Source organism: Chlamydotis macqueenii, chromosome 14 (genome assembly GCF_036417535.1).
Source record: "Chlamydotis macqueenii isolate bChlMac1 chromosome 14, bChlMac1.mat, whole genome shotgun sequence".
Taxonomy (NCBI): Eukaryota; Metazoa; Chordata; class Aves; order Otidiformes; family Otididae; genus Chlamydotis; species Chlamydotis macqueenii.
The window spans coordinates 11,048,324-11,059,223 of NC_141569.1; the positions used below are offsets into that span (position 1 = coordinate 11,048,324).

At 45.4% G+C, this 10,900-nt stretch overlaps 2 protein-coding genes across 6 annotated transcripts in view; one reads left to right on the forward strand and one right to left on the reverse strand.

Moving 5' to 3' along the window:
• Nucleotides 1–1,011, forward strand: part of SFXN1 (sideroflexin 1) — a 40,125-nt gene extending 39,114 nt beyond the window's left edge. For all 5 annotated transcript variants that reach the window (XR_015260094.1, XM_086758723.1, XM_086758725.1 and 2 more), the window contains one exon: nt 889–1,011. Coding sequence is in view for 4 of the 5 variants with exons in the window: in XM_086758723.1 (XP_086614849.1) it covers nt 889–985 (97 nt within the window). In the remaining variant the exon portion in view is untranslated. The remainder of the gene's footprint in view (nt 1–888) is intronic.
• A 152-nt stretch (nt 1,012–1,163) lies between these two features.
• On the reverse strand, nt 1,164–10,382 carry KIF20A (kinesin family member 20A). The gene is made up of 18 exons (XM_010129468.2): nt 10,224–10,382; nt 9,655–9,744; nt 8,835–8,954; nt 8,235–8,373; nt 7,955–8,142; nt 7,725–7,869; nt 6,783–6,983; nt 6,521–6,632; nt 6,350–6,421; nt 5,623–5,766; nt 5,376–5,541; nt 4,951–5,121; nt 4,136–4,275; nt 3,937–4,039; nt 3,064–3,271; nt 2,584–2,675; nt 2,151–2,288; nt 1,164–1,614 (listed from the first exon to the last, which is right to left on the reverse strand). The coding sequence occupies exons 1-18, from the start codon at nt 10,380–10,382 to the stop codon at nt 1,342–1,344; spliced, it is 2,661 nt and encodes an 886-aa protein (XP_010127770.1). The 3' UTR covers nt 1,164–1,341.
• Nucleotides 10,383–10,900: the final 518 nt, after the last annotated feature.

Sequence of the window (10,900 nt, forward strand, 5' to 3'; positions counted from 1 at the left end):
TGAATATACAAATAGCTCAGTGCTGAAAACTGTCTTAGAAACAATATTCATTACAATTGACATCATAACAAAACCTGGATGGGTCACCTGCAAATAAAGTTAGCTCACTTTGCAGTATGTAGTACAAACAGGGTCTTAAATTCAACTAAGCTGTCCCTTTCATATCATTAGTGGTTGTCTAAATCTGACAAGCTGCCAAATGTAGCTTAGACCATGCAGGCGGGAGCCGACTCCATTAAAATACTGAGCAACTAAAGTAGCTTTTGACTTTCAAAAAACAATACCTAGTCCCCGTCTGATTTAACTGAGAACAACAAAGCAGTCTGACACCATCCGTTTCCCTGCCTGGCACAGAATAGAGAATTGTGGTAAAAAAGTGTCACTAGGCTGCCTGGAGAGGACTTGACAAACTTGCAAGTGCAAGTGTGGTACCGTTCTGGACTTTAAACAGGGCTCTCCGTTTGACAGGAAGACTAGACCTTAAACTGCATTTAAGAAATTGCATCCGTTTACATCACCTGGCAGCTGAATCCACTGTACTGTGAGATGAGTCACACAAAGATAAACCTTTTATTCAACTGAATAAAATCAGGTAGTAAGTTAAATAGGCAAATACATTATATTTAACAAAAGCACCTTTTTAAGGTGTTAAGTTTCTATTGCCAGCAACAACCTCAAGCAACTAAGTAGATTCCTACCCTCATGGTAGTAGCAACAGCCGTTTCTTCATTCCATAGAAGATCTTATTGCCTTTTAAGCACAAATTCATTTGCCCCTCGTCTGAAAACTGTTTTCGCGATCCTGGAAGTTTCACCAGATGCATCATCCGTCTTATCTTATGTTCAAGTGCTTGTTATATATAACCATTTTACTGTTTCTTTTACTTAGTTCTATGTCTGTAACACGCTTGGAGCCAGAATTGCAAGCCAAGATCCAAGAGAACAGCTCTGAACTAGAACATGTATACTTTAATAAAGGATTATAATTCAAGGAAGGAAAAATATCTTTCAAGGAGGATCTTTTGAACTTATTTTTTAATTATGTGCCAACATAGCTGAAGATGAGAAGTCAATTTTAATTTGACCTTTGTTAAACAATTTTGATCGTCTGCATTATGTTATATTTAAAGACTTTCCTCATTGTAGTGTTTAAATTACAAAAGGTCGTTTTGTCCACTTTGGTATTGCTTAGAAGTTTAACTATACATATACAAAAATGTTTACATAAGCTCTCAAGCAGCTACAATAACAATAAACAAGCGCACAAAGGAAAACAGATGCTATTATTGCTGGAATAGGTAGCACATCCAATATAGTAGGGCAGGGATGTCTTTGTGAAAAGTCATAGAGCAACTGAACGAAGTTGCCACCCTCTGCCAGCAACAGGACGGGGAGCTGAACGTGACAGAAGGTTGTGCAGGAAGGGCTTTTTACCAGGAGGTTGATTGGGTTGTAGGTTCTCCCTGTTGGTACAGAGCCGTTTCTTTAAAGTAGATGTTGGAGTTGCTTGGAGCTTCTGCACAGTGTGGTACTGTTCAGCAATACAAGCTGCTTTCTTCCGCAGGTCTAGTTTTACCAGCATCATGTTGTTATGCAGTTCTGCCAGGGTTTGGTCCTGAGAATGGGAAAGGAATATACATAAAGTTATGACAAGTTGCCTAACTCCTTGGTTACCATGAACTGAAGACCATAAACTGCCTTTGCCAAAATCCACTAACTGGTGTGCTAAACAAGGCCATGCATAAAAGCTTTTACTGTCAACAGTGTAGCAGTTCAGTAACAAAACAGGGACAGGCTATGGAAAAGGCTAGGAAAAAGGTGAATACATCCTCCTGCAGACATGCTGCCATAGCAACTGTGATAGAGTGAAGTGTACAAGGAAATGAGAACTCTGAATTCTCCTCCTTCAAGTGCAGGCTGTCCATTAACTGACAGGAACAACTTTGGTCTCCTTTGGAGAGTTAAATATGCAGTCTGACTCAGCCACTGAAAAAATTAGCAATATAGCTCCCTAAATGGAATAAACAGTGTCTGTCTAGATAATAAGTCATTTTTATTTGCAGCTGCAAGAACCTAGGTTATTCTGCTGATTATGGCAAAGTGCATAGACTAAATCCCCCTGTGCAACTCACAACAAAACAGATACATTACCTGTCTAGACAGGATGTCCTCACATGTACAGAGGGCTTCTCGAAGTTTCCCTGCACTTGTACTGTGGCAGCACGCCCTCTCTGCAGACTGAAGACACTCCCCAAGTTTTTGTAATTCTGAACGGAGCAGTTTGACATTCTACAGGAGAAAAAGATTTAATCCAACAGTTAGCTTTAACATGGCTCTGCGAACAGAGCCACACCAGGGTAATTCAGACATGCAGTACTGAGGGAGGGTCCCCTCTGAGCGAGGTACACTGGGATCACAGACACCAACAGCTTCCACATCTCTAGTAAAAGTTTGTTTTCAACAGACCCCTTTCAACTTCAACCATTTGTTTTAAAACCTGGAAGCAGCAGCTCTAAACACTGTGTAAACTGGCAACCACCTTGCTCTGCAAGTGTTGCTTTCTCTAACAGAGAGATGGAGTTACCTTCTGTCCATCCTCCAGCTTCCTGTCTACATCCACAGTAATAGTTTTGGCAGAGGGAGGTGGCTCCAGTAATTTCTGGTACTTGCGCAACTCTAGGAACAGATAAAAGGTAGTGAGCAACAGTACATTCATAAGCTTTCAGTTTTTCTGAAGTCCAGACTTCCCTTGAGACAAGCTGCCACAGGCAAGCTGGGAAAAGCTTTGAGTTTGTGCAGACTTGCACATTCCAGGCTTCTCCCTTTCAGTTACAAAAATGGACTTCAGAATTTGAACAGGGAGGTGATCCTGCCCTAAAGTCCATTTTCATGTGAAAATGAAGTGAAACTTTGTCCATCCAGCACATTATCCCTATCATCTACAAATCAAAATAGTGGTTTGAGGATGTCTGAAGCCAATAGACCCTACTGAAAACAGTATTTCTAACCCTTTACAAGAATTGCTCGGGCATAGTTCAGAACGAGTGCAGCATCACTGCCTTACCTGCTGTTGCAGTATTTAAATCCATTTGACATTGCTCCAGTTTGGCTTTGGTATCTACCAGCTCCTGTTGCAGAGCACATGAGGTAGCCACTCGCTTTGATCGACGCAAGCCTTGCCCTGAGTCTTTTTGCTTAGCATCCAGGCTCTCCAATTTTTGTTTTGCCTCCTGCAGAGCACCTTGGAGCTCCTCAATCTTCTCATCACGCTCCTTAGAAAGCAAGTTTGTTCAAATATTCAACAAGATTTTCTTAACACAGCTTTTCTGAAACTTTTTGTGTCTTTCTTCCTGGAGACTCTCTCAATCACACTCTTCACACATTGGACCCAGGCTTTAATGTCTTTTAAGTGAAAAGAGTGAACCCATTTCCTGGAAGCTTAATCCACTTTTTTACAGCCTCTCAAGCCAAGGGATTTTTTGAGAGTTATCTTCAGAAAGGCCACTAGTCCTAGGGGCCACATGCTATATGCTATAGCATGAAAAATATAGACAGGCCCATACCCATCATCACAACTAAGAGTAAGAAGAGAAATCCACAGAACTTGTGTTAATATGCAGAGCACGAAGCAAGCACTAGCAGAAAGAGTAAGGAGAGGAAGAGAGAGAATCATGTTAAACAAATAGAGGAGTCAGAATGGTTGCACATAACTTCCAGATTAAGAGCTGAAAATTAGAAAGCCCAGTGAACTACATGAAGCAGTAGACAAGAAGTGAAAATTGTGGATCAAGCTATCAAATAATAATCACAGAAAATCCACAAAAAGCAAAATGTTTCCTTTCAGTTTGTGTAAGTCACCTTCCTGGACCCAAGTACTCCGCGTTCCCTCCCAACCCACTGCCACTTTCCTGATGCCATTTCATTGCCCTGAACAAACCTGGATCTCTTCCTGGTAGTAGTCGGTCAGCGACTCCTTCAGGTCATTCAGTTTACCCTCATACAGTTCCTCCAGTATCTCTCTCTGAGTATCCAAATACTGGCTGCAAAGAGAGCAAACAACTACATGTCAGGGTCTGGCAGTTCTTGGTACTGTAGCTCACCCTGAACAAAGAGAGAGAGATCAGCATAAGCTGTACCTGGACCATTGCTCTTTCTGCTGCATGTGCTCCAGCATCTCATTGCAGATCTCCTCACGGAGGCGCATTTCTAGTTGCAGCTTCTCCTGCCGCTCTCGCACCAGCAGTTCTCGTGCAGCTTCCACTACACGCAGCAAGTCCTGCAAGGACACAAACGCCACTGCTCACACCGCACAACAGAATTAAGACCCAGAAGCAGCTAGCTGATCCCACATACGTAGGCCGGGGTGATCTAGGTTTAAGATTCTTCTAGTCACTTGGAAAGAAAAGTTGCCAGGTTTGATCTTAATTCCTCTCCCATGAAATGGCATAAACAACACTGCACTCCAGATAGAGCTGGCTCCAGAGCAGTTTCCCCTGCTGCACTGCCCAGGGCTGCACCTGCATTTGCTACCTTGACCCACCACAACTCCAGTCTCTGTAGGTATGTGACTTCCATCTTGATCTTTCAGCTATACCAGCTCTCTACTTTGAGCATCTAGGAAGTTTGATTATGTTTCCTCAATTAATTTAGCCATCTGTGTTGCACGTTTTCTGATCTCTAGATTTCCTTTGCAGAGTGGGGATTATAGGTCTGCACTCAAGCTCTTACTGTGCCTGTTCCACAGGTGACAGTGTTTCCAAATTAAGTGTGTGCTTCAGATTTAGATCAACTGTGGAATGTTTTCCTCATGGATTCCCAATTTTATGGGTCCCATATCCTTCTAAGGGATCTCTTGGTATAGTGCTGAGCTCCAGCCACACCTCCCAGCTAAAGCTAACAGTCACATTCTTGCCCCTCTGTCCATAAAGGCTGTCAAACAATCACAACCCACCTCCTTCTCATACAAGACTACATCCACTTCATCCTCACTCTCTGATTCTTCTTCTGCTTCCACTTCTTCCTTTGACGCTGCTTCTAGACTCTGGCTGGTTCGCCTCTTGTGCTCTTTGATGATTGATTGTATGGATGGAAGCCCCAGCTTTGTGGGAGATGCCAGAACAAGCTGAAGGGGAAAAGGCTGTCATTACTAGTCCACAAAACCTGGGAGTTGTGTAGTCTTTAAACATGGCACTTCTCTGCACCATGTCAGCCCTTCCAATTTAGCAGAATCTGGAGATAAAGGTAAAGGTAATAGTCCACTGGAGAAGTATAGAGAGGACTTGCAAGCATTCCTGCTGCCTCGGTGATGGCAAGGGCCCATTCCCACAGGAAGCAGGATGTATCATGACTGTGCCATGATCCTGGTGTGCTACTTACCTGGCTGGCAATGGCTGAGAACTTGGCTACATACAGAGTTTCATCATACGTAGATGCACACTGATTAATGTTGACAATCATGCAAGAGCGCCCACGTCCAGTGAAGAAACCTTGGAACACACGGGTTAGTTTGCTGTCCCGGAAGGGAACCACAGTCTGCTTCAATCTGTGGGGAGAGACAAGAGTGAGCCCACACAGGAGAGCAACAGCCTCCCCACACGCTCCCCATGGAGTTCTGGATACTCACTTGGACTGCTGGTTCTGGCGGAGGGCAGCAATGCAGCGACCCAGTGTGTGGAGGGAGGTATTGATGTTGTTTGCTTCTTTCATTCGATCCCCACTTTTCTGATCTTTGCAGCGCTCTGACCCTGCAAGGTCACACAGGGATAACCTGAAGAAAACACAGGCGATATTCACATGAATCACTAGGTTTGTCCTGTTCTGTCCAGGTTTACAATTCAGATGCCCTGCAATCATTTACCCTGCTCACCTTCCCAGCTTCCCCATAAGGGCACAGAAAGCTCTTTTGGGGTGCATGGACAATAGCTGGACAGAAAGGCCTAACCTAAGTGTAGGTGTTACACAAGGTAACACCAATATAAGCTTTGCGATGTCAAGTTCAAAGATCCTTTGCCAGTCCTCAGGACAGGCACTTCCTGGATATTGAAACAACTCATTTCCAGATAACTACATCCCAGGGACAGGCATCAGCAGCACTCAAATCAGTTCTGCTGCAAGGGCAGGGTTACTTACATTTGCCTTAATTCAAAGCCTGAGAACTACCTCAATTTGTACTTTGCAGTACTCCTCACAAACTCCTCAGGGAGTTCCAAGACTTAAGAGTGGGAACATTTACTCATTCCAAGTATTTTCATCAAGACTTTCCCTCAAGATACTCCCCACACCCACAGCAAGAGACAGGAAAGTTGAGTCCACGGACAACACCCTCAAATCCTAGAGAGCATGAAACTTACTCGCTGGTTTTTGTAACAATTTTACTGCCACCTCTTTCCAAGTGCAGAATCCGAATGGAGAAGACACTGTGACTGTAAAGAAACATGCAGGTATTTTAAAAAGGAAATGCAACCTTTAAAAGCCCCTCAGACTTGTATGTCTTTCTAAACATTCTCCCTCCCCCTCCAGACCTGCGACTGGAGTTCTGGTTCATGTGAGTGCTAGCAAAACTCTGGTTTTTCCGACCCAGTTTCAGGAGCTTCCAGGCCTCATCGGCATCACGAACATTGATCCAGTTCAGATCTGGAAAAGCAGGCACACTTTGGGCAAGGCAGTTAGACTGGCAGAAAACCTAATTATCTCAGCCCCAACACATCACTGCTAAGCCACCCACCCGCTCAATCCTCAAGTCTCCATAACAGGCCACTACAAATATCTTTCAGATAAATGTACCTTTCACATAGGGGTTGCCAGTCTGGTCTTCGCAAAGCCGCAGTGTCTGCCTCTTGCGGTTCTGGCCAGGTAAACTTGGTTCTAACAAGTCATAAATTAACTCATTGTAAATCTCAAAGAAGGAGACCCAGATGGAGAACTGCATGTCTTCTGCGTTGGCAAGTGAAATGCGATCGAAGTCAGCCCACTGAGGGCCCAGTTCTGGGGAAAAGATATGAAAGAAAAGGAAAAAAGAAAAAAAAAAAAAATCACAATTGCAGCTTTTCACAAGTCCAACCTGAATGGTTTAGTCCTAGAGTGAGATATCTTTCTTCAGCAAGAACACTACCCCAGACTCAAATTATTCTATATACCTCCTCCCATTTGGACCTGTGAAACAGCTAGTGCCTGTCCCCAGTCAGACAGCCTGAGGTTTCCTTTAACAGCATTCTCCTTTCTGTGTAAGGACTTCTTACATACTTGATCCATAAGTGTAGGATATTTCAGACAGGAACTCCTCCCAGGATAAATGAAGTTTTAGACCTTGTTACCTCAGTCACTCTGTGCTTCTGGACACTTAATCAGCCAGTAGTTCCTAGGTTTGAAACTCTGGGCACAAGTGCTCAGTACAACACATCACTTTAGCACCCTGCTTTCCAGCTGTTCCCACCACATGGCGTTCAGTTGCTCAATAACCATATCCCTTGAATGAAGTAAGTGGGTATCAAGTAACTTTTCATTTCACAAGGTTTGGTTATTACGTAGTGGTGAATTCTTCATATGTTGGCAAGACATACGTAGAAAGTTCTTCAGCCCTGACATCCTTACCTTTCAAAAGGAAAATTATGAGACTACAGCACCTTTGCTCCCTTACCCACAACACAGCATCCCAATAGCTGTCACCCTTTCTTCCCTGATCCTCCAACGAGAAGCAGGTAGTACACAACAGGCTTCCAGACATACCTTCTGTCTGGCTGACATCTGAATGGTTGGTGAGTTGGCTGGATGAAGAGAGGCCAGCAACTCCGCTGTCAAAACTGCCACTGGTGGTGGCCTGGAGCTGAGATTCGGCACTATGACTCCTCTTCAGTGGCGTTAACAGCTCCTCCTGGAAGGAAACAACATGAGCACGTAGTATGACACCATCCTTTCCCTGTCACTATTATTAAACCTCCAAGAAGCCACATGCTTACCTCCCACTGGCCTCCCCGCAGCATGGTCTGCTTCTTGGTCTCTTCTTGTCGAACCTGCCTGCTGTCCAGACAGATCACCTCGTTGGAGAGGAAAGGCTTCAGATCCATGGCTTGGTACAGCCGCTCCCCCACACTGTTGAAGATGACCGCTAAGGAGCGAGGCAGAATCCCCCCATCTTTGTTGCTGCCTGAAGCAAGAACAACAACAACAAGCTGAGGATTCACATGTAGAAGCAGAAAACTCCCTTAACAGGCTACTAACTCCTAGTCCTTTCCTTACCCTGAATAGTGTGAGTCTTCCCTGAATTGGTGATGCCGTAAGTGTAAACCAGCCAGTTCTGTCCATGCAGTACATCCTTTACCACCTGCTTCATTGTCTCATCAAAGAACAATTTCTGTCCCACATCTGGTCCAAAGATCTACAAACAAGACACATTAAAAATGGCCTCATGTAGATCTTTCCTGTCTTTTGACTGCTGATGGTTGTTCAAGTGATACTACATAGTCATTTGTTCCTCCTCTACCCCCACATCATGAGCAACAGACCCGCCAGCAATTCCAGTCCAAGCCCCCTACAAAAACAAACTGTTCACTTGCTTCATCCAGTAACATCTGATATCACTACAGCCTTTAGTGTGTTCAAAGCCCCATGAACAAACAAGAATTTGGCATTTGGTGTCAAAAAGTTATCAGGATCAGCTTAAAAAAGATAAAAACTAAGGAAACAGCAACAGAAACTTAAGTTGAGAGAATTGTATGAGACTACATAGTTCACACAGTGCATTGGAATCAGTGTGTGTTAGTAAGCCAGCTTTTCAAGCTGTAAGGCTGGTTTAAGCTTGAAAATCTTCCAGATGGATTGTTTGTCCCAGTTACCTACCTGGGTGAAAGAGAATCTGTGGGCTGCTTGTCCCACTCCACGTTCTGTGCTTCGCATGGTGAAGGAGTCCTTAGGGGCTTTTAGAAGAAGGGTCTCCGAATTTTCAATGCAGACACAGCCCTAAAGAACAAGTGAAATCCCATCATTGCCATGGCTTACAAGAGGACATAGCATAGACAGCTGTTGTGGTTTAACCCCAGCTGGCAACTGAGCACCACACAGCCACTCACTCACTCTTCCTCCCCGCAGTGCAGTGGGGAGGAGAATCAAAAAAAATAAAAGTCATGGACTGAGATAAAGGCAGCTTACTAGGACAGCGAAGGAAGAGATTATGACAGTAACAATAATTAATATTATTATATACAATAATAATAAAATATACAAAAACAATGCACAATTTCTCACCACCAACTGATACAGCCCACCCCAAGCAGCAATCACAGTGGAACCAAGAGTGATCCCAGAACAGCAATTTACGGCTCACTGGTCAGCCCCCACTTATATACCGAGCATGACATCCATGGTATGGAATACTTCCTTTGGCTGGTTTGGGTCAGCTGTACTCACTATACCCCTTCCCAGCTTCTTGCAGCTGCATGTTAGCAAAATCTGTGAAGCTGAAAAAGTCCTTGATCTCTTAGCAACAACTAATAACATCAGTGTATTATTAGCACTCTTCACGTACTAAATCCAAAACACAGCAGCTACTGGACAGAAAGTTAGCTCCATCCCGGCTGAAGCCAGAACAGCAAAGGATAATAGCATCTCCCAGCAGACACACAGGCAGCCGGCTCAGAGACTGCTTCATTCAGTGTCTTACCTGGTCTTCCCCTTTTTCGACTTCTTTAGGTTTCAGAGGTCGAACTCTCAGATACACCTTTAATTTTCCATTATTGTCTTCAGCTACAGCCTGCAAAATCAGCACAGGTTAAAGATGCTAGGCGGAGAGGCAGTACACAACCATCTGCTAGAACACTAACAGGAACCACAGCACAGAACACACAAGGGGCTACCGCACCTGGTGCTCAGTAACTAATAAACACTTCCCTGGTCCCAAAACCCCCAGCAGTGTCAGAAGCTTTCTTACACATTTCTACGCACAGCAGCATTTCTTTTATCTAGTGAATCAGACTAAAAAAACAAAGACCTAACACCAAAGCTGGCTCCTAGACCAGGCACCACACTAAGAGGCATTGTGCTAAGAGGCACTTTCTGACCCTGCCCTTCACAGTACACTGCTCCTAACAGGAACTGGTGCCCCCATTGCAACATGTTGTTTTAGCCTCCTCTAAAGATTCTCTGTTGGCCCTGCCAACGCCTTCGTGCAGAGACATAGCAGCCACAACTCAAAACACCACCCTGTTTGTGACAGAAGAGCTCCAGCCTCACCTGCTGGGAGGTCTCCAGATGCGGAGAAATGGCAGAGAACTCTGACAGCAGGTCCTTGCAGACATCAGCCCCAAGCCCTGTTGCTGTGGATTCGAGAACAGGGGAGACTGCAACATCATCATCAGAGAACAGCCCTGGGGAGGCAAATGCTTGCGCCATGGCTTCTCAACACGGTTCCTGGAGGAAAAGGGGCACAGTGAGGGTAGGGTAGTGTTACAGCAGTCTTCTGGGAGTCCAAGCTTTGCTCCCCACACGTACACACGCAGTCTGCCACCACTACCACGTCCATCCGTTCCCCACAAACACAGACTGCCGCATGGCACCCTCCCTCCACACACACACCGACACACATGATGCCGCTGCAAAAGTACACACGCTTCCCCACCACCACCACCACACAGGACCCCAGACACACCGCCTACAGACCCACGGACCACCGCCCCGGACCCCTCCGCACACACAGACACCACCACATAAGAGATACGCCCCCCCCCCCCCATCACACGGGACCCCACAGACAACACTTACACAAACCAGCACCACCACCACCGCGCAGGCCTTCAGACACACACAGCTCCACGCAGGCCGCCGCCCTCCCCGAGACCCCCACACAGGCACCGACCGCCACACCGGGCTTCTCCGCACGCACACGAGATCCCGGCCGCCGCTCCCCACAG

Bases quoted from the DNA above. Each gene is read 5' to 3' on its own strand.
- KIF20A (XM_010129468.2), bottom strand. From the start codon at position 10,382: ATGGCGCAAGCATTTGCCTCCCCAGGGCTGTTCTCTGATGATGATGTT. The intron at 9,745-10,223 runs GTGAGGCTGGAG...CTGATTTTGCAG, and splicing joins ATCTGGAGACCTCCCAGCAG to GCTGTAGCTGAAGACAATAA. The intron at 1,615-2,150 runs GTAATGTATCTG...TCCCATTCTCAG, and splicing joins AGGACATCCTGTCTAGACAG to GACCAAACCCTGGCAGAACT.